The sequence below is a fragment of the Pollachius pollachius genome (assembly GCF_949987615.1).
Source record: "Pollachius pollachius genome assembly, chromosome: 8".
Classification (NCBI taxonomy): Eukaryota; Metazoa; Chordata; class Actinopteri; order Gadiformes; family Gadidae; genus Pollachius; species Pollachius pollachius.
Genome location: NC_136941.1, coordinates 6,196,618 through 6,217,012, shown reverse-complemented (window position 1 = coordinate 6,217,012; position 20,395 = coordinate 6,196,618). Strand labels below are relative to the sequence as shown.

General features: G+C 48.0%; 1 protein-coding gene across 1 annotated transcript in view; it reads left to right on the top strand.

Moving 5' to 3' along the window:
• Positions 1-20,395, top strand: part of nphp4 (nephronophthisis 4) — a gene marked incomplete at both ends in the record, with an annotated part of 81,323 nt that overhangs the window by 37,472 nt on the left and 23,456 nt on the right. The window contains 3 exons of the mRNA XM_079742319.1: positions 110-311; positions 14,901-15,109; positions 17,944-18,170. Of these exons, the coding sequence (XP_079598445.1) occupies positions 110-311; positions 14,901-15,109; positions 17,944-18,170 (638 nt within the window). The remainder of the gene's footprint in view (positions 1-109; positions 312-14,900; positions 15,110-17,943; positions 18,171-20,395) is intronic.

The window sequence follows — 20,395 nt, the reverse complement described above, 5'->3', positions numbered from 1 at the left end:
ACAGCAGGGTGCCGTAAAAGAGCCGTCCACCATCATTGGTCCCCGGTCATGTTAACCATCAGAAATACATTCACTACATGCACCTCCCCCCTCCCTCTCACCCCCCCAGCACATGCTTCGCCAGGGTCGATCGGCAGTACAGGCCCTCCATGAGCTGGAGGTCCTGGCGACGGAGTACGCCAGCGAGGAGACCCCCCTCCACCTCGGGGGAGAGGGGGGTCCAAACCGGGGCAGCGGGGCCCACCGCCAGAGCCTGGTCAACATCAACACGGTGCTCAGGGGTCGCCTGTACGTGCGCACGGGGAATATCGGTAAGACAACTCAGACTATTCCGGCTTTTTCACTGTTTGGGATTCATTCAACGTTTTGGTCGAAAGTGACTTACAGCGAAATCCAAGTGCATGACACTTGTTGTTACGTTGCAGATGAGGTTTTAGGTGGTCTTGCTCAAGGCTGCCTGAAGGTAGTGGTGTGGATATTGAGGAATCGAACCCAGGACCTTCTGGCTTGGAGAAGGACATCCTTGTCACTTCACTGTCGTCCTATCTTGCTCTGCTCTGCAGTGACATTTATTCATTTGAAATAGGGCCGTTTTCTTTGATGGTGGGTTGGTTATGTGCTGTACATTTGTAGCAGAGAAGGTTGGATAACACTCCATTAGTCCACATTAGGGATGTGGCTCACACTTTGTACCCGGTACTCTAAAAGCCTCTAATCCAATCTGAAGATGGAGCCTTCGCTCAAATCAGCTCTTTGAAAATCAGACAAAGACATTTTCGTAATCACATTATTTCGGACAAATCGACCCATTTCGACCTGACAATATGATCGGGTTCCCCCGGCCGTCTGCCGAGTGCATGCTCCCATGGATACCTTGTATGGAGTCCATTGCTCTTATGGATAACCAAGATCCTCCGTATTGATGATCTCTCACCACTCCTGGTTGTCTGAACTATACAGATGCGTGATCAATGCCCTTCGAGACATACTATGATGAAAAAGTAAATTATCACATCGATCACCTCTTTATCAAGCAGGATGGACGATGTTACAGGGAGTGGTAATGTGAGATAGATGTGACTATAATATATATAATAATATAAAACTGTGATTGAGTAGAATCACATGGAAAATGAAAAATTGAATCAAGGGTGCATGAGAAAAAAATGCATATGGAATCAGTGGAGGGGGGGGGGCTTTAAAAGGTGTACCGATGTAACAATAGCAGTGGTTCTCAAACTGTGACGCTCTATTTAGTGGTGCGCAGAGGAATTTTCCTCTGCGCACCACTAAATTTGACGTCTGCATGTTTGTTGCCATTTGTCTTGTTAAATGGTTGACATGTAAAACACATTTAAAACGGGTATTTTGACTATAAACAGGTTGCGTGAGACATCAACTACAGTTAGGTGCCAGGAAAAGCTTAGATCATCATTTGAATAAATCAATTAAATATGAATTCCACAATTTTGATAACCGACCTAGCTTCTTTATAACCAAGATCCTCTTTTTTCTTTATTTTTTCTTTAACACACGTTTGAGATCTACTATTCTAGAGCAATGTGACATACTGCCAGCCCCTAATGCAGCAGTCCCAGTAAACACCCGCGCCTGCTACCAGTGTTACAGCGTTCAGACCCCCTGTCCTGGCCTTTACCGGTCACATGTCCCTCCACAGTGGCTACAACGGCTGTCTCTGGCCTACATCTTACCCTAGAAACATCACCTTAAGTGCCATTTCTTACTTTTTCCTTTTTTTCTTTTCTTATTTTTGTGGTGGGTCCTTTGTGATATCTGGGCCACTTTGTCCTCTGTGTCCGTCTCTTTTGGACGACTGGCTCAAACCGGTTCTCGCCTTCTCCGACCCCCCCCCCCCCCCCCCCCCATGCTGTACACTCCTCGAAGCAAAGGGTCCAAATGGTGTCCTGAAACCTGCCAGCCAGCTCCACATTAAACAAGCAGCACAGATGAATGCAGAGAGAAGAAGGGACCGATAATGGAGAGGAATGACAGAACGGGCGTAATTAATGTGGTGCAGGGTAATGCAAGCAATGTAATGAGATGTTTGCCATGGGTGGATAATTTCCTCCGTGTCTTGTACTGTAATGGGAGTTGGTAAAATGGCCCGTTAATATTAATTATTCCTAATGATAATATGTCCCTCTCGGAGTGTGTGATGAATGAGCGCAATCGCCAAAACACGTAAGGAGTCACTTAATAGGAGTTGGGAGAATGGATGCTGTCTGCCTCTTTTCATCCCTTTATTGTAAAAGCCATGGTTTGTGAGGGCAGGGGTTGTGTGGAGGACATGGTTAGTTTGAGTCATTCGGTTCTAGCCTACCAGTATAGCCGAAACATGAGCTTTTGCTAACACCATTCCTGCGTTAACTTCCAATAAAGTTATACAAACCCTTCGTTTGAAGGCTAAATCATCTCTCTCTCTCTGTCTCTCTCTCTCTCTCTCTCTCTCTAATATCTTGGATTCATGACATCCTTTTGTGGCCAAGTTTATATCGGAAATGAAATGTTTAATAACAACAGTGATGCAGACGCGAAATGAGCAACCACGGCAATAAAGAACAACGCATAAGTTGATGTGGAGAGTGCCAGGAGGCACAACACATTGAGAAAACGTTTCACAAGTTTTGGGGAAGCCCACTCGAGGCGCCCACCACATCATCAACTGTCAAACTGCCAAATCAATCCCTCGCTCATCTCGCTCTCTCCTCTTCCTCTTCCTCTCCTTCTCCGTCTCTCTCCCTCCCTGTGGTTCCCCATCCTCTTGAATGTCTTTGTCCCCAGACTCTCTTTTTATAGCCAATTAAAACTATCTCCCACTTACTTGCAGTGTTGTCACTTATTTTGCTTCTCCCTTTCTCCCCGCTCTCTCCACCTGTATGTCTATCTGTCTGTCTTTGTGTCTGAATCTCTGTCTGTGTGTGTCGCTCTCTCACCTGTCAGTCTCAACTATATTCTCTGTTAGTCTTTCTGTCTGTCTATCTTTGTCTCTCTCTCTCTCTCTCTCTCTCTCTCTGTCTGTCCGCTCTCCCTCTCTCGGTCTGTCTGTCTGTTTGTCTGTGTCTCTCTCTCTCCCACTCCCTCGCTCTGTGTGTCTGTCCCTCGCTCTGTGGGGGCTGTACTGTAATGTTAGCTGGGTGTGCAGTGGTGTGTGTGGGGTGGCTATGGGGTCTGTGCAGGGTGTGTGTGGGTGGGTATGGGGTCTGTGCGGGGTATGCTACGGGGGGGCGGGCAGGTCATTAGTGTTTACTAAAGGAGCACTGCCAGAAGATGACACTGACTCCAGATGGATGGATCACAGACAGACAGCACGCGTATGCAAATGCAGGCCGGCAAGCAGACGCACGCACGCACACACACACACAGACACACACAACAACACACTCACACAGACACAAACTCACAGGCACTAGCCTACTCTTAGTGTGCCAGCATGGGTATGAAAAGCCCACTTGCACACACACACACCCACAAACACACACAGATATCCCAGAGACTGGCACACTCCTATCTGCCAGTCACACACGCCTGCTCTTTCATGCGCACACTTTCATGCACACCATTAGAGAGGGACAGACAGCCGGCCAGACAGGTGTAGCCGAGCGTGGACAGGGATTGTGTTGACAGGCAGCCGAGAGGAGCAGAGACGGGGACGACGAGATGAGAGAGAGTAGGAGGATGGAGGCAGGGGCGTCGAATGCACCCCGGTGGAGAGGAGAGGAGAGGGGGGGGGGGGGGGGGGGGGAGAGAGAGAGAGGAAGTAAACAGAGACAAGAACCGAAGTGTGAGGAGAATGATAGAGGAGGGAAGAGGAGGGAGAGGGACTTGGGACAGACAGGGTGAGAGCATGCCTAGCAGACACACTAACCCATGTGCTGGAGGGCATGCTACACCTCATGCTATTCTAATATCGGTCGAGCCTGTTGTGAGGCCAGGAAGCCACTGGGAAGTGGGGGGGGTAGACATATGTTCCAGAGCTTGGGTCGCTCCACATGCTCCTGGATGAGAGCGAACAGAGTGCAACACGATTTGATTTGACTCCATTTGCCCTTTTGATTTGTTCCTCTCCAAAAACACGACACCCCCCCCCCCCCCCCCCCTCGCTCTGTGACACACCCACACTCACACAAAAAACTGACACACACACAGACAGACAGACTCATTAGCTCTAAAACACACACTCACTAGCTCGCTAGCTCTCAAACATACACACAGACACACACACTCCCACAGACACACACACAAACACACACACTAGCTCTCAAACACACACACACAAACACACATGGCCACATACCCTACCCTCAACACAACCACACATACACAACCTCAAACACAACCCCAAACTGAGACACACCTAATAAACACATCAGTGAATGCTTGACCACGGGTAACTTGACGTCCACAGGAAGCAACTCCACCACACAACTGAACGGGGCCATCATGTCACATTGTACGGCCTTATCTCGCTGGAAAGCCATCAGCCTTCATCTGGAGCATTGACTGGCAGTCTGGCGTCCCGCCCGTATGAAGAAAGAGGAGCCAAACGGCACGTGAAATCCATTTTCATCATTGCAAAGGGGGCTTGACAAGTAATTAATTAAGTGGTAATGATATATACTGTCAAGCCCGTTCAATCACGTTGCAAAGCTGTGGTTATTATTCACAGCACCAAAGGGCTACGGAAGAATGAGCCGCTTCATTAGAATAACAATAATAATAGTTGTAGTCATGTGCCACATTGTGCTTGAAACAATGGCAGTGGTGACTGTCTGCACAGGATTCCTCTGTGGTTTAAGAGGATGAAAACAGCCTGGTTATTAAATTCCCCCACCACTCCGCCCATCCCGAATCCTCATAAAACTGCGGGAGCGTGTTCGGCACAGCGTTTGACAAGCGCTAACGTCCACTAGCTGTAAAACGCAGCAAGCAATAGTGGGAGTGGGTGGGGGGGGGGAGGCTCCAGGTCACAGCCGCTGTGCTGTTTTAGAGCTGCTCCTGAAATGGCTTCCTCCCTGGAGCAGCGTTGCGTGACGACAAGAGACACATTCACAAGCCTTGAAACAAGTTTGTTGCTGAAAACGTAGTTTGGGCCCGGTAGTAAAGAGCATGTATTTAGTAGTTGGTCAGTCGTCTTGTTGGTTGGTGTATTCTCTGTGGTCTTTATAGTCAAGAAGGGTATTTGGGACATTTGAATCCCTTGAATGGTTCTCTGTTCCAACCCCACTGGACTCACTGTGGCTGAAGTCCTTCAGCACTGACTTTGAGACACTTGTGGCCTTTTACTAATGCCAGGAACTGTAAGGCAACCCTTTTGCTGCTTTACATAATAATGGGCAGCAGGTTTGAGTGACAAGTGCAAGCTAATTTAAGTTAATTAACAGGGATAGATCAACTGTTGGGATGGGGTGTGTCACAATGTTGTGACTCCTAAAACGGTGGACATTGAGAAACTAGGGGGAGACCTGTTGGGAAGGGAAATGGTCTTAACACAAATTTGTCTAGATTAACGTTTAAAGTCAGGAATTGTACATTGTAAAAGGGCGCTGATTTCCATATTACACATTTCTAAATGAGATATAAGTAATTATTTATCGATGAAACGCGAAATAAATATTACCTCATCAACATGTTGGTATGTTGTGTCAAATTATCAAAATGCACGTTCAATTTATTGAAATGAATAATTCAGCCCTCAGCTCTGAGATCAGTGGGCAGGATAATGAATGACAGGAGGAATACGATAACAAGTTAATTTGCATGTCAAATTTAATTTCATTTAACGTAGGCTTAACGTGCGAGATGATGTTGGTGTGTGTGTGTGTTCTAAGCATTAAGTGGAGCAGGTTTTAATGAGAGGTACGTCCAGCGATGGCTGCTCTGGCAGCGCTAAAGCATGGATGTCTTTTTTCTCACAAGATATGTCCGCTGCAAGTGATTTCGGTTAAATATTTGTTTTTTGCAGCCGAATCCAGACACAACATCATTACGCAGGGATAAGTTATATTTACAGATTGCTTTTTCTACTTTGTTTTGTTTATTTTATTTTCTATACCTGATGCCGGCGTTTTAACATTCATTTAGACTTAATTTAGGGTGTTTTGTTTGAGAATTGTTTCCAATCCCCTTCCTGTATCTTGTTTTATCCCTTGAAAATAAGCAGCTTTGAACCAATTATGTAAAGCGACGAGAAAGGGGACTAATTAGTTTGTTGTGACACAGTTAATAATCCCTACATAGTTACACATACAAGTTATATTTCTATATAGACAATATATCAACTCAACTAAATGCTTACCAAATGCTGAAATGAAGTAGCGCCTCTTTAAGGGCGCTAAGATCCATCGGTCGACTCTGAGATCTAATCTCACCGGGTAATGCGACCCGACTCGCTGGGTTTTTTGTTTTTTACTGCAGGGATCCATTCAGCTGGGCTGTCACCATTTGTTGAAGAGTTTCCCTACCAGCTAAATGGTGCCGTGTTGGAGGGGAGGGGAGGAAGTGGACCAACATGGCCCATAGGGAGCCGATGGTGGAGCTTCAGGCCCTCCGACTTGTTCTCTAAAAGACATCCCCCGGTGATATGAACGGCGAGCCCTGCCCTTGGATGGCTAAATCATCAGTATCCCCGAACCTCCTTTTTGTTGTATTTATCCAGGCTTTAATAATGATGTTTTATGTAGGACGGTATGACCTAGGGCAGTGTCTGCTAGAATTCTACCAAGAGCCATCGTGATCGACTTAAGCATCACATTCAATGTGCTGTTTGTTGTGGGTGGTTATTTGTGTTTTATTTCACCAGTGTTTTTACTATTTTAACAACTTTACGATAATACATTTAGTACGCTTCATTCTTAAGGTCATGCTGTTGTTAGACACAGGATATATTAAGGAACAGGTACGGTCGAGGTGCATTTGGGATAGAACCCAGAACTATTGGGTTGGGAGATTCATTGCATCCTAGCCACTACTACTACTACACTATCCTGCCCCTGTTAGATCCTATTGTGGAATTGTTTGACGAAAACAACCCTTGGCCTCTCTTTTCATTCCTGCTACATGGCTCATAGGCTTTCAACGGATTTGAACGTGCGTCATAATGCGTACTGTCCCACAGCCAGTGATCTAAACCTAAGTGGGGGTGAAGTCTGGTGGAGCCGGTCTCCAGCCACATCCCCCCGCGGGGAAAGTCCTCCGGTTCAATTGTAAAACAAACCAAATTGAAGTGAGCATCTGGAGCCTAGTCTACTTGTTGTTGTGGCAGCCCTCCCCACCACCACCACTACCAAGGAAAGGACTGAAAACAGGCCCTAATACCACGACCTGATTTCACCCACTCATTTATAGAGCAACACAAAGAATAGCTGGTGGTTTAGCCAAAATCGGTGCCATGGATTGGCTGAGCCCCACCTCCCCCCAAGAGACCCGTCCTCCGTGAGGCCGGGCACGGCTCTCGTGAGCAAACTCATCTTTTATTTGGTAGAGCAGCGTGGAGAAGGAGCAAATGATTGCAGTTTCTCTGCTGATTGACTGTGAGCTCAGTAAAATAAGCTGTAATGTACGGAGATATATATTCTGTACGTGCTGGTATTGACTTTAACAATGCCATAGATTGTACTGATAATAGCCGACCATATGTTGATGCATTCAGTGTTATGAAAAACATTGTTGAACTCCCATTATAAGTTAATAGAGAAATTACAGCGATTGAATTTGTGTGAAAAGGGTGTTTGAATGTGTTTGTGTGTTTGTGTGAATTAGCCAGTTTTGCAAATGGTTAGAAAGAGTTTGGTTTCTATAGTGTTGTCAGACAGGAGACTATTAAGACTAATGCAGTAGTCTTGATCTAAAGCATTAAAGGGCAGTTATACTTTATGTATTATATAAACAGCATTAAAGTCACAATGTGTCACAGTTAAACTTGGCTTAAGATGACCTGGACATAACTGTAGTCAATGCTAATCAATAGAGATTTCAATAATGTTATCAATAAAATCCCCTCATCTTTTCATTCCATAACCTTAACATATATATTACTATTTGTTAGAATCATAACACCGACACTCCCAAATCACCTCCCACTCACGCCACCCAGCCAGCCAAGCTACGCTAGTTAGTTAGCATCACACAGTTGCACAGCCAGCGAGAGTGGAAACAACACTCTTAATGGGTGAATCTGAGAGTCTCCTGCCTACTAACTAGGAGGGACTCATTCTTACACATTGCACCCTTAATTGGCCAATTACATCCTTGATTCCCACGCACAACGTCCTGCTATGACGGACACACGCGCAGACAGAGATCACACGCATACATCACATCAACGGAGGGCACGCGTCTTCGGCCCTCCTTGGGTCGAGAATACAGCTTAGGGAGCACTCCTGGCTTCTCTTACGTCCTCATCTGCCGGGGCCTGATAAGACCCCCTTCAGAATCCTCCCTGTTCCAGGAGAAGAAGATGAAGTGGAGGAAGATGACGAGCAGGTGGAAGAGGGTCCGGCTCAAAGCCTGAGGCATAGCCACCGGACCTGTGAAACGCTGCCAGATGATTAAGTTTCGCTGGAGCGAATGAAGATTTATTTTTTTGCGCTTTTGCCTAATGGTGTGCACCCCCCACCACCCTCCCCTTCTCCCCTGACACAAGTAAACACACAATATGGCCGGCTTAGTACAATCCACCTGGATAGCGCCAGCCAGCCCCCGCCTGAGATTCCCACCGGTGGCCTTTCAGTGTTTGCGCGAGGCTGCTCATTCCAGAAAAGGTCGGCTTCCCCAGAGAGAGAGAGAGAGAGGGAGGGGGGAGGAGGAGGAGGAGGAGGAGGAGGAGGAGGAGGAGGAGGAGGAGGATGGAGAGACAGTAAACGGTGAAAGGCTATTTTGGGAAGATAAAAAGCTAAAACCCTGCACAACCCCTCTTAGGACCTTGGCCCTATGAAGGGCAGGAGACAAGGTTTTTAATTTTCCTTTGAAAGGGGGCTGCTTAACCTGATGAGCATGCAGAGCAGAGACGTCAGCCCTCAGATGCCTCTCGCGTGTGTGCGTGTGCGTAGGGGTGTGTGTGTTCTAATAAAATGGCGCCCTATTAGATGCATCTCACTGAGTGCACAACCCTTCCAACACTTCCCTCACAATTAGCATCCTGCTCGGCCCAGAGTCCCGCCACTACGATTAGCCTCAGCAGTTGTTTCAATCTCACTTGAAGGGGGTGAGTGTACATTCGGGGGGGGGGGGTTCCTTCCATAGTCTCAACTCAATGCGGCAGTGTTGGGGGGTGTCTTGAATGATGATTGACGCGGTACGAGGGGGCCCGGAGGCCAGCCCTCTGAGCCGGGCATGATCCGACGGCGCCCGGCGATAAGCCAACAGCCGGCAGATTAATTAACGTGATCCGGCGATAGAGCGGACCTCCCACGGGGAGGGTCACGGGCTGGTCCGCGGGCCCGGCCGGTAGGATGACGAGGAGGAGACTGGGAGCCCGGTCTTTATCAGCGCCTAGCAGGCTTATGGAAGCAATCCATCCATCATCAGAGTATTTATCTGCACGAGAGAGAGGAAGAGAGGGTGGGCCTTAATGAAGCGGCCGGGAATGAGATCCATCCTCCTGCACAGCTTCGTTATCGATCGAGCAATGTTTTTATTGCGAGCGAAAGTAATGTCTCTCACGCGCGGTAATATTTGGGGACGGGGGAAGGGGGCGGGCGGGCGGTATAAGTCAAATGAACGCGACGTTTATATTTTGGGTGTGTTTGGATTGGACGAGCGCCGGTGGCTGATCGATGATGAGAGTTACGCGGCGGGAGAAGGCAGGCGCCTCGTCCATTAATCTGCCGCGAGCGCCTGTCGCTCCGCCCGGTGGCTTGCATGGCAACGGTGGCCCATTAGTCACCGTGCGCCCCGCCCGCCGCCGTCGTCGCCGCCGCCGCCCATTATCAGCCCGGTGATGAAGGACGCTGTCGGGAGAACATTCGGTCGGGGTCTACTTTTGCCTCAACCCCTGCCGCATGATAAACCGCCACTCTTTCCGGGAGGTCGTTACATTTGGAAAGGCTTAAGTGCCAGCCCTCACTCACTCACAAACAAAAGTATTCCCATAAACTTCAAACTTAAATCGTCGATTTGTCACGGCGGTTTGGAAGTCGGTTATATTGCGAAGGCTTAATGGTCTCGTAAGCAATACCAGCAAGGAGCTACAGGTTATAATTGTGACGTTTATTTCAGTGACTTCTTCGGTCATTAATCTGTTTTAATTATACATGTTCTAGCCTAATAATACCGTCAGAGAAAGAAAATGATAATCGTTCCACGAAAGCTTTCCTAATCAAAGAAAGAACAGTTTTTCTTTGTCACTTCCATTTATGAGTGCATCTAGACTCCACACACAGGTGCCGGCATCCTTCTGGTCGGGTGAGTCTGCAGCCCCTGTGCTATCACACACTGATTAATGTGGTCAGTGTCACGGGATAAACCCTGCCCAGAACAGAATTAGAATAGTGTTCAATGAATTACTGTTTTCCTCGTGTTGCAAGCAAACCTGGCTAACACTTATCTTTCACAGGGTTAGCCAAGTCTGGCATATGTTCTCACCTTGGTGTGTTTCCTCTCACCTTCATAAGTGTGAAAAGACCAAAGTAGGGGAATTATGTTTAAATCATTCTTGAGACGAATTTAAAGCCTGAAATGGGTAAATGAAGCAGGAGAGTCGCAAGCCCAGGAATATGTTTTCTATGCATAGCTTCAACAGAGTGAACAGTATATCTACATTAGCAGTCACAAGACCTGGCTGTGGGGATTGATCGCAAACAAAATCACATTTTACAGCTTAATTATCTACAAGGAGAGCCCTTCAGCGGTGCGGCTGCCTATGAAGATAGCACACTGACACACATACACACACACACACACACACACACACAGCTAATCCCATCAGCGTAATCATCGCCTTCGCTCTCAATAAGACCTGGGCTGGCCTTTCCACAGCGAGTCGGACTCCAACCGCTCCATCAGTGTTGTTTTGTTGCGCTCACGACCCGGCAGGGGGTGTACACATCTTCATGAGCCGCACTGGGCACCACGGCTGAAACCAACCAAACCTTTGGAGTGCGCTTCCAGCTGTCCGTTGTCCAGGTCCCACTGGCAGCGGCGGGGCCGTAATGCACGGCCCCAGGCAAGCCTCCGCACCTTGATCCAGAGAGAAGCCCCCCCCCCCAGCCAGGGGCTAACCTGGCCGCGGTTTAGTTTGGCCCACCTCTCTTGGTCTTTGGAAGGCCTTTAATGGCTGGCGTCAGAGAGCGTGTTTTTTTGTTTCGATTTGTTTTGTTTGTGTGTCGTCGTGTTATCTGAGAGTTTCGAAAATTCGGTCTGGATTGAGATTTCAAATGGGAAGTTTTTTGTTCTGAAGAGATGAATCGTTCATTTTAAGCGACAAAATTCTTAAGATGTATGTTTGAGTTGTTTTGTATTGGCTTGTTCCTGCAACCTAAACAATACGGTTGAGAATATCTACACACTTTTCCGCCTGAAAACAGTTAAAAGAGGATTGGTTTGGTGTTTGTTTCCAGGATGTCTCGTGGATCCTGATTGGAGGAGGCCAGGCGAAGTACCGCCTCCTTGTTCCTATGTCATCACCCAGCGGGAAAGTGGTGCAGGCGGCTTCAAAGGAGGAAAACTCTCCACTGGAAACATCCTCAAACTTAATGGTAAACAGACACTTGCACATACACACTAACGCGCACGCACACACACAAATAGACACACGAACACACACACACTACACACACCACACACACACACACATACTAACGTACACACACAAACGCACACACGCAAGCACAGACAGATGCACACACGTACACTCCAATGCAATGATGATGTCACTGGATACCATGCAGTACAGCATGATCCTATTCTGATTATTATTTCTCATCTCCCATTCCAAATGGTCCACTCTGAATATTTTTTTAATTGTGTTCATATGGAGTAACCAAAAAACGCGTGGATAAAAAAGCAAAAAATGGTCTGGAGTCTGGTCTGTTATAGTATTAAAGCAATAAGAAATAAACATCACCCTCGCTTCATAACTAAAATACAAGTAAGGCTTTGAGGGAATTCAAAGCCCCTGTGAGTTTAGTGCTCTGAATCGCTCGCAAAATATTATATTCCTTGTGTACCAAGTAAATCTGCTACACGCTACCACACACCGCCTAGGTGACTTTGCTGGGCTTCTCCAAACACAGGACGCAGTGTGCGTCAGAAACAAGACGATGAAGATCCATGACGCCATGCGTGAGGGCGTGTGCGCTGATGGCTAGATGAACCTGTTGCACATTGATTGCTCAATGTGCAACAGGTGTTCAGCCTCAATGCGTCTCAAAGCAGCCATCATCCACACACACTCCAGCACACCTTGTTTTGTAAATCCGTCAAAAAGTTCAAGGTTTTACTAAAGCTTGAATCTGCGTCATCTCCGATGGCTCACAGACGCTTAGTCAATCATCAGTTGACATGTAACGCTGTGCGTCGTGGCCCCAAGGAACATTCTTCTATTTTAGCTATTTTGATGCGGTTTCAGGCCAGCATTGGGCGGTACATGTTAGTATTTGGGTTGTGGGCTAAGATTGGGTAAAAATATGCTGCTTATACTACGGAGCGGCTTATTTGTGCTATTTTGAAACATACAACCCCATTTTACCGCTCCTACGGCTTATAGAAATTGCGGCTTCATTTAAAAACAAAAATCGGTATACATTAAAGAAGAATGCAAAAAAATGCATTCGGTAAGATCTTTCTCATCGGTGCATTTCTTCTCCCATAAGATAAAGAAGGGTCCCTTTCCTATGGGAAACATTTCAATAGTAATGTCCCTCTTAAGGGGACGTTTGTGCGTGCAAAAAGGGCAGAGATAACCGGTTAAAGGCCAACAAAATGCAAAACACCTTGGGCAGGGAATAGAATAAAAGATGAATTGCCATCGCTCGTCCACATCTGATACGTCCGCTCCTTGGTTCCTGTCACTCAAAAGGTACCTACCGAACAATGGTTCCTACCGGACAATGGTTCCTAGAGGGTTGAAAGCTTGGGGCGGACCACTAGAGTCCAAGTGTCCATCTTCTCTGAACAATGAGTGTTCCTGTGGGGGGGTCCCTGTGTGTGTGTGTGTGTGTGTGTGTGTCTCAACCATATCTGTTTCTGAGTTATGTGTGTTTCACTTTAAGTATTTTGGTTGAATTCCCATTTTTGAAGCACACACTAAAACAGACTCACAAACAATTTGAATGGTATTCGAAGGTAGAAACCTCTATCTGTTTTGTCCTCAACTATTAATGCGTGCTATGATAAACACCTTTATCTCTGGTCTCACCTGTCAAATAAGTAGGAGTCATAATAGTAGCTAACAAATCCTTACCGATAGTGACCTTTTTTACAGAAACCTAATTATTTAAAGATAGAGATAACCACAAATCAATCACCTAGGACCGAGTTATACCAAGTTAACAGTTGTTTTTTAGCAAAAGGCAAACGGACACACAAGTATGCATGCACGTACACGCGCACATACACACACACACACATACGGATAAATACACACCCACCCACACCATGTTTCTGCCATGCAAACAATGGTACACGGCCTGCTGGCGTGCCTCCCTGGCCCTCTGTTTGAACACACAATGTCTCTGATTACATTCACTGCCCCACTCTGACCTTCACCAGCACACTGGGACACACTCTGCATGTGGGGCTGTGTGAGTGTGTTTGTGTGTATCCAACTGCTATTAAGTGTATGTTTGTGTGAGTGTTTACACGCCAAAGTAGTGGTGATGATGACGTCGCAATGCAGCCAGCTCTGCAAAGGGGTGATTACTTCGTGACTCAAACAATGAACTTATACACCAAAGTATTGGGATGGACTAAATGAGTACAACTTTGATGGTATAAAAGTAGTGGAAAGTGTTGGTGATTTTCACACAATACAGAACAACTTCTACAACTCTCATGCGAGGGCAGTGATGATGATTTCATCACAGATAATTCAGATACACCAAAGTAGTTATCCGGGTGTGTTATACCATTAGATTGGCGTCTTTCTTTAAACTCTCTTCTCCCTTTAAACAGCCCTCCTCTTCAGCAAACATTTCTTATTTAAAAAGTGATGGTAGTGGATGCTGAATTTGAATGAATAATTGAGCTTACATCGTCACACATTGAGCAGGCAGTGCTTCAACACACTCAAGTGTGTCTCCTTGGCTTTCCGCTATTTTCTTGGGTTGAGGAACCACTTATATTGAGAAATAACCAAGTGTGACGGCTCCCCTTTAAACCCCTTGTTCATCACGATGACAGGGGATGACTCAAAACACACATCTCCATACACAACGTTTTCCAACATGATGGGAAGACGTAACCTTGTTGGTAAAAAAATAATAATGAAATATGCGCCACATTTTTTCATCAAAGCCCCAAATGTTATTGTGATTCCCCGGGGTAATCCCAAACAGATCCAGATTAGAGGATGAGTCAGTCGATGAGGCAGCCGCCTTTATCAGGTTAGCACGTGGCAGACGCAAGACTATGGGGGGGGGGGGGGGGGGAACGAATACGTGATGTGCTGTTGTGTGTTGGATGTGTCGTCGTCAGGGCTTAACCCCCGCTGCTCAAGTGCCAGTTGGTCGGGGGGTGGGGGGGGGCGGGATTCTGTGGGTCTGTGTGGCTACAAGCTGTCGTCTGAGCGTCGCTATCTGTCGGCGCCATCTCTCCGACATCGAGAGTCATTTCTCCGGAGCATATGGTCAAAAGTGGCGAGGGGATTAAAAAAACGTCTCCCTGAATCATATTCATTGTTGTTGTTGTTTTAATCTTTTTGTTGTTATTTGCTTTTTCCCAAGAGAGGAACGCATCACTGGCTCAGCAGGCGGCAACCGCGGCGGCGGATATTACGGACGGCGGGCTGGAGGTGATAAAGGACGGCGTCGGCCCGCGCACGCCGGGCGAATCAGCGGAGGACCGCCGACGCAAGCTCAGCTGCTTGGCCGCCGTGCTGCAGCGGGAGGCCAGGGAGCACCCGGAGAGCCAGGTCAAAACGGCCAGGGTCATGGTGAGGTCCCAACCCCACCACACACACACACACACATACACACACCCACGTCTTTAGCCAATAGGAAGCCTTAGAAAAGGATCCATTCGCCAAAACCAACATCCGTTTCTATCTCAAGCTGCTTTCACACCGCCGCGCGGCAACTCGCCGTCTGTATTCATTTCAATGAGGGAAGGGCGGCAGAGGGGAGGCGCTTACAAAAGCGGCTGAAAACCAGGAAGCGGTTGCCGCCCACGTGAACGCACACAGATTTTGCCCTACCGCTCAGCTTTCCCCGTGTTGGAGCTTTCGGCGGCAGCAGCGGCAGCAGCAACAGCAGCAGCCCTTTTGAAAATGCCTGGCCCTTCACACCGCCGCGCTGAACCCTCCGGCAGCGAGGCGGCTTAACGGGCGGTTGCCGCACGGCGGTGTGCAAGCGCCTTCACTCTGTTGGTAGAATATAATTAAACCAACTAAATAATTTAGTTTGCGCTATATTATTCGCACACTAACATTTCTGCTTCTCTGGTTGTTTATATGTTGAATCTTTACTTTATTTTTTTGGGAGGTTTTAGTGCCTCTTTTAAATCGACCACTTTCCTGTACTTTCTGCTTTGAAATCCAAACATCCTGTCCGGGATTATAAAGCACTATCTTATTCTGTCTTAACGCGGGTCAAGTAGTTCACAGGAAAGTTGAGAAGTAGAAGAAAACAGGGTAGCTAAAGGGCTTCTTTGGTCCCCTGCCCCTATCTTCATCTCTGGGTAAAGACTGAGTAGATGCTTGTGGGGGAAGCAAACCACAAAACACTGGAGAAGAAGCCATTCCCCTGTTTTCATCGCCACAGCAACTCGGTAAACAACAACACCCCTATCTAATTGAAGTATAATGAGAAACGTTGCTGGGTGTTTTGGTCTCATATTGCGCCCCAATGTCCACTGGGTTGTATTATAGAGTTTTGTAACCCACTTATATGATATGAGTTTTGTATGTGTTTTTCGGGGGGTATTTCATCTCATTAATCCAAAACGATAAATGTGCAGTAATCCACATACGTTATGGTTCAGAGAGCCCCTGTGGGGTGATAACATATGATGTTACATCACCAGGACAATCTCCGTAAACGTATCCATTGGCGCGGCGGGCTAAAAGCCCCTAGCTCTCTCAGGCTTCACAAAGGCCTCTTAATTGTCCCAACCCAGCAGGGAGCCTGTATCAGGCTCTGGTACCCACGGGTGCCAGTGCTAAATGTGCTCCAGTCTGGCCGTCGTGCTGCAGACTCTCTCTGCATGTCACACTCGCTCTGCCGGGAGTACTGATGTCACTGAAGCGCACGCAGACGTGCACACGCCCGCGCACACTCGCAGACGTGCACACACACGCGGGCGCGTTTGTAAGTGGACGCGCACACACCCACGCGCATACACATGCACACACACATACGTAAAATGCTCACATTTACACGCACACACACACACACGCACACACACACACACACACACAGACACACACACACACAGACACACACAAGCACAAATTAAAGCACTTACACGCTGACATGAACACGCACACACACACACACACACACACACACACAAATAACACAACTCCACACTGACATGAGCACACACACACAGTCTGGAGGACTGAACGGAGGCTTCAGAGGGCTTTAGCCCTGGCTACTGCTGATCCAAGGGGACCTGCAAAGTTGCCACGCGTGTAAATTTGAATTTCTGCTACTTAAAATCAGTTATGTTTAGACACAATTAGGGCTCTCACACTGGATGCGAGAGATGACTGCTCCGCTGCCAAAATACTCTTTTGTGTGACTTTGTCTTCTCGCAGCGTCCCAGGCGTGAGAAAAGCGCTCAAAAGATACCACCCTGTTAAGTTGATGCAGCGACAGTGTAAAACAACGGCGCGTCTAATTTTGTTAAGGCAAGGTACATCTGTCTTCACCTCCGCGTGCAGGTGTGATAGATCCGTGTGGTTCAGGGGACACAGCCAGCGTTCTGATGGTACCCTTGTGTTTGTTAGTTCGTTGTTGGTATTAGATGGACACGTGATTTCAGGGAGAGGGTCTTTTTCACCCGTACCAACGGTGCCTCTGTAAAGAGCCCGCAGTTGTTTTCACCTCCAGTTTGGCCATTAAATCCTTATGGGTCATTGAAATTCACCCTTTTTATATTCTTCCTAAGTGTTTTGCCTGGCCCTGCTCTATAAATGCCATACTTTGAAACAGCCATTATGCTGGTGATCTGCAGTCTGCAGATCTACTCTGCATGTCTGCAAAATGTCATCGCTAATGTCCAGCTTGCCCTCTTCTTCGTCTACACCCTCCTCTTCACCATCCTCCTGTTTTTCTCTCCTCTTCATCACTCCACTTTGTCCTCATCTTCATCATTCTCCCCTTGTCCTCGACCTCTCCATCATCATCATCATCCCCCTCTTCATCATTATCCTCCTCACCTCCTCGTCATCATCCTCATCGTCCTCATCTTCCTCATCCTCCATTTCATCTCTCATTATCCGCTCTGTCTCTCCTCTTCATCCTCATCCTTAACTCTCATTGTCTTCCTAATCATCTTCATCATTCTCCTTTTCATCCCTCCTCCGCTTCATCATCCTCCTTATGCCCCTAATTTTCATCATCCTCTTCTTCTTCCCCCCTCCTCTTCGTCATCCTCTTCCTCCTCCTCTCTGTCCCTCCTCCTCTTCATCATCTTCCTCTTCCTCCCTCCCCCCCTTCCCTCCTCCTCTTGCTCCTCCTCCTCCTCTTCCTCCCCGTCCCTCCTCCTCTTCCTCTACCTCCTCCTCCTCCTCCTCCTCCTCCTCCTCCTCCTCTTCGTCCTCAGAGCCGCAGGGAGGAGCGTGTGCAGCTGGCCCGGGACCTGGATCAGATCCGGGCCCTGCAGGACCGCAGCAAGGCGGAGGCCATCTCCAGTATGCTGAGCCAGGCCATCACCACCCGCCACGCCCTCTACGCCAGCCTGGGCACCGCCGAGTACCTGGAGTTCATCCTGAGGAACCCCTTCAGCGCCCCGCACACCGTCAGCATCCACAGCGCCGACCCCGACCTCAGGTGAGAGAGAGAGAGAGAGAGAGAGAGATGCTCACCCTGTTCAACAGCAGCCATTTACATGCACACAAACATCCGAGAGGGAGAGAGAGAGAGAGTGACAGACATTCAAAACAAAGGGTTTGTATAACCTTACTCGAAGTTAACGCAGGAGCGGTGTTAGCAAATACTCATGTTTCGGCTATACTGGTAGGCTCGAACCGAATGACCCAAACGAACCATGTCCTCCACACAACCCCTGCCCTCACAAACGACGGCTTCACAAGAAAGGAATGAAAAGAGGCAGACGGCATCCATTCTCCCAACTCCAATTAAGTGACACTTTACATGTTTTGAAGAGAGATTGGGACTTGCAGGGTTGTGGTGGTCCATGGATGCTAGAGGAGCTGGATTGCTCCACCTTTTAAACCGAGAAAGGAGGAATTGGTTATTTTTAATCCTTAGATTAATCTCAAGATGTCTGTAAATGGGGGTTTTAGCTAAGATTAATGAACGGATATTGCCAAGACACAACTGGAGGGGACACTGGTGTGGTGTTTAATTAAAATAAAGAATTTGCTCTGCGCTGTTTCTTTTAAATCGTTTTGTTTTCCTATTTAAACGATTCTGAAGAGGGGACTTTTGAAACAGCATGGAGGCCGCGAGTACTCCTTCAAGTTTTGATATTTATGTACATTTCATAATAGGATAGTCTAGTGGTTAGGGGGTTTGACTCCCCAGCCAAATGGTGCTGGGTTCCGACCCCGATATCCACGAGCCTGGAAGCACCCTTGAGTAAGATGTCATTGTAAGTCACTTTGGATAGAAACATCTCAATAGCTAAGTAGTGGTTGCGTTAGAAGTAAACGTAGTAGCAGCAGTAGCAGTATCAGCAGTTATTCGTATGTGAAGGACTCCAACAGAAGGTAGAGATCAGCACCCCGGACTGCACCCTTTCAGGAACCAGCCTATAATCGGGCATAGTGTCTTATCCGTGTTATAATCGACATTATCACCAAACGCAGAGGTTAAGTTGTTTAGCATTTACTGCAGTGTGCCGCACAACGCTAGATTTGCCTCAACACACCTGCACTACACACACACAATTACCGGCTGATCTAGGGTGTTGCGTTCCCGGTGAGCCTGCGAGTTTCCCCACGCTGTTTTCATTATGACAAAAGCCCAGGCCAGTTTACAAAGAGCCAGCCTTAGTGCAACGGTGTGGCGGCAAATCCTCCTTGAACCACATGCATACGTAATGCCGGCGGAACGAGCAAATATATATATATATAATATATATACTCCACTGACATCCACTGAAGAGGAATCATTACGTTATTAGTGATGCCACCGGCGCCCGGCGCGGATAACGGAGGATGGGCGGACGACACAGCTGGGAACCCATTGGTGGAACTTTTCTAGCTGGTCACTTTGCTCCTGCTAGCCTCAAGGCTTAGCTTAACTGATAGTCACCCCTCTGGTCTCAACGCCAGCCTCACCGCTAGCCTCACTGCTAGCTTCATCACTAACCTCCCCACTTGCCTCACTGCTAGCTTCATCGCTAGCCTCAATGCTAGCCTCACCGCTAGCCTCACCGCTAGCCTCACTCTAGCCTCACCGCTATTCCAACCACTAGCCTCACCGCTATTCCAACCGCTAGCCTCACCGCGAGCCTCACTGCTAGCCTCACCGCTAGCCTCCCTGCTAGCCTTGCTTTGCAGCTAGCCTCACCGCTAGCCTCCCTGCTAGCCTTGCTGCTAGCCTCACTGCTAGGCACACCGCTAGCCTCACCGCTAGCCTCACTGCTAGCCTCACCGCTAGCCTCCCCACTAGCCTCACCGCTAGCCTCCCCACTAGCCTCACTGTTAGTCACACCGCTAGTCACACCGCTAGCCTCACCAATGCTCCCACCGATAGCATCACCGCTAGCCTCAACTTGAGACAGGACACAACACAGCTGAGAACTTCCCAGCGAGTCACTGTGCTTCTGCTAGCCACACAGCTAAGCGTGACTGTTAGTCACACTGTTAGTCACCCCGTTAGTCTCACCGCTCACCTCACGGCGAGACGCACGGCTTGCTTCACACCAGCCCCACTGGTTGCTCACTGGGGTGTTTTCCGACAAAAATTGTGTAATTTTATTTCTTACAGAAAAAAGGTTGGTCGCCTCTCCCAGGAGACCAGGGGGATTGTAAACACCAGATTCTCTCCTGCCCACGGATATCTCTCGCTCACTCACTTTATGTCTC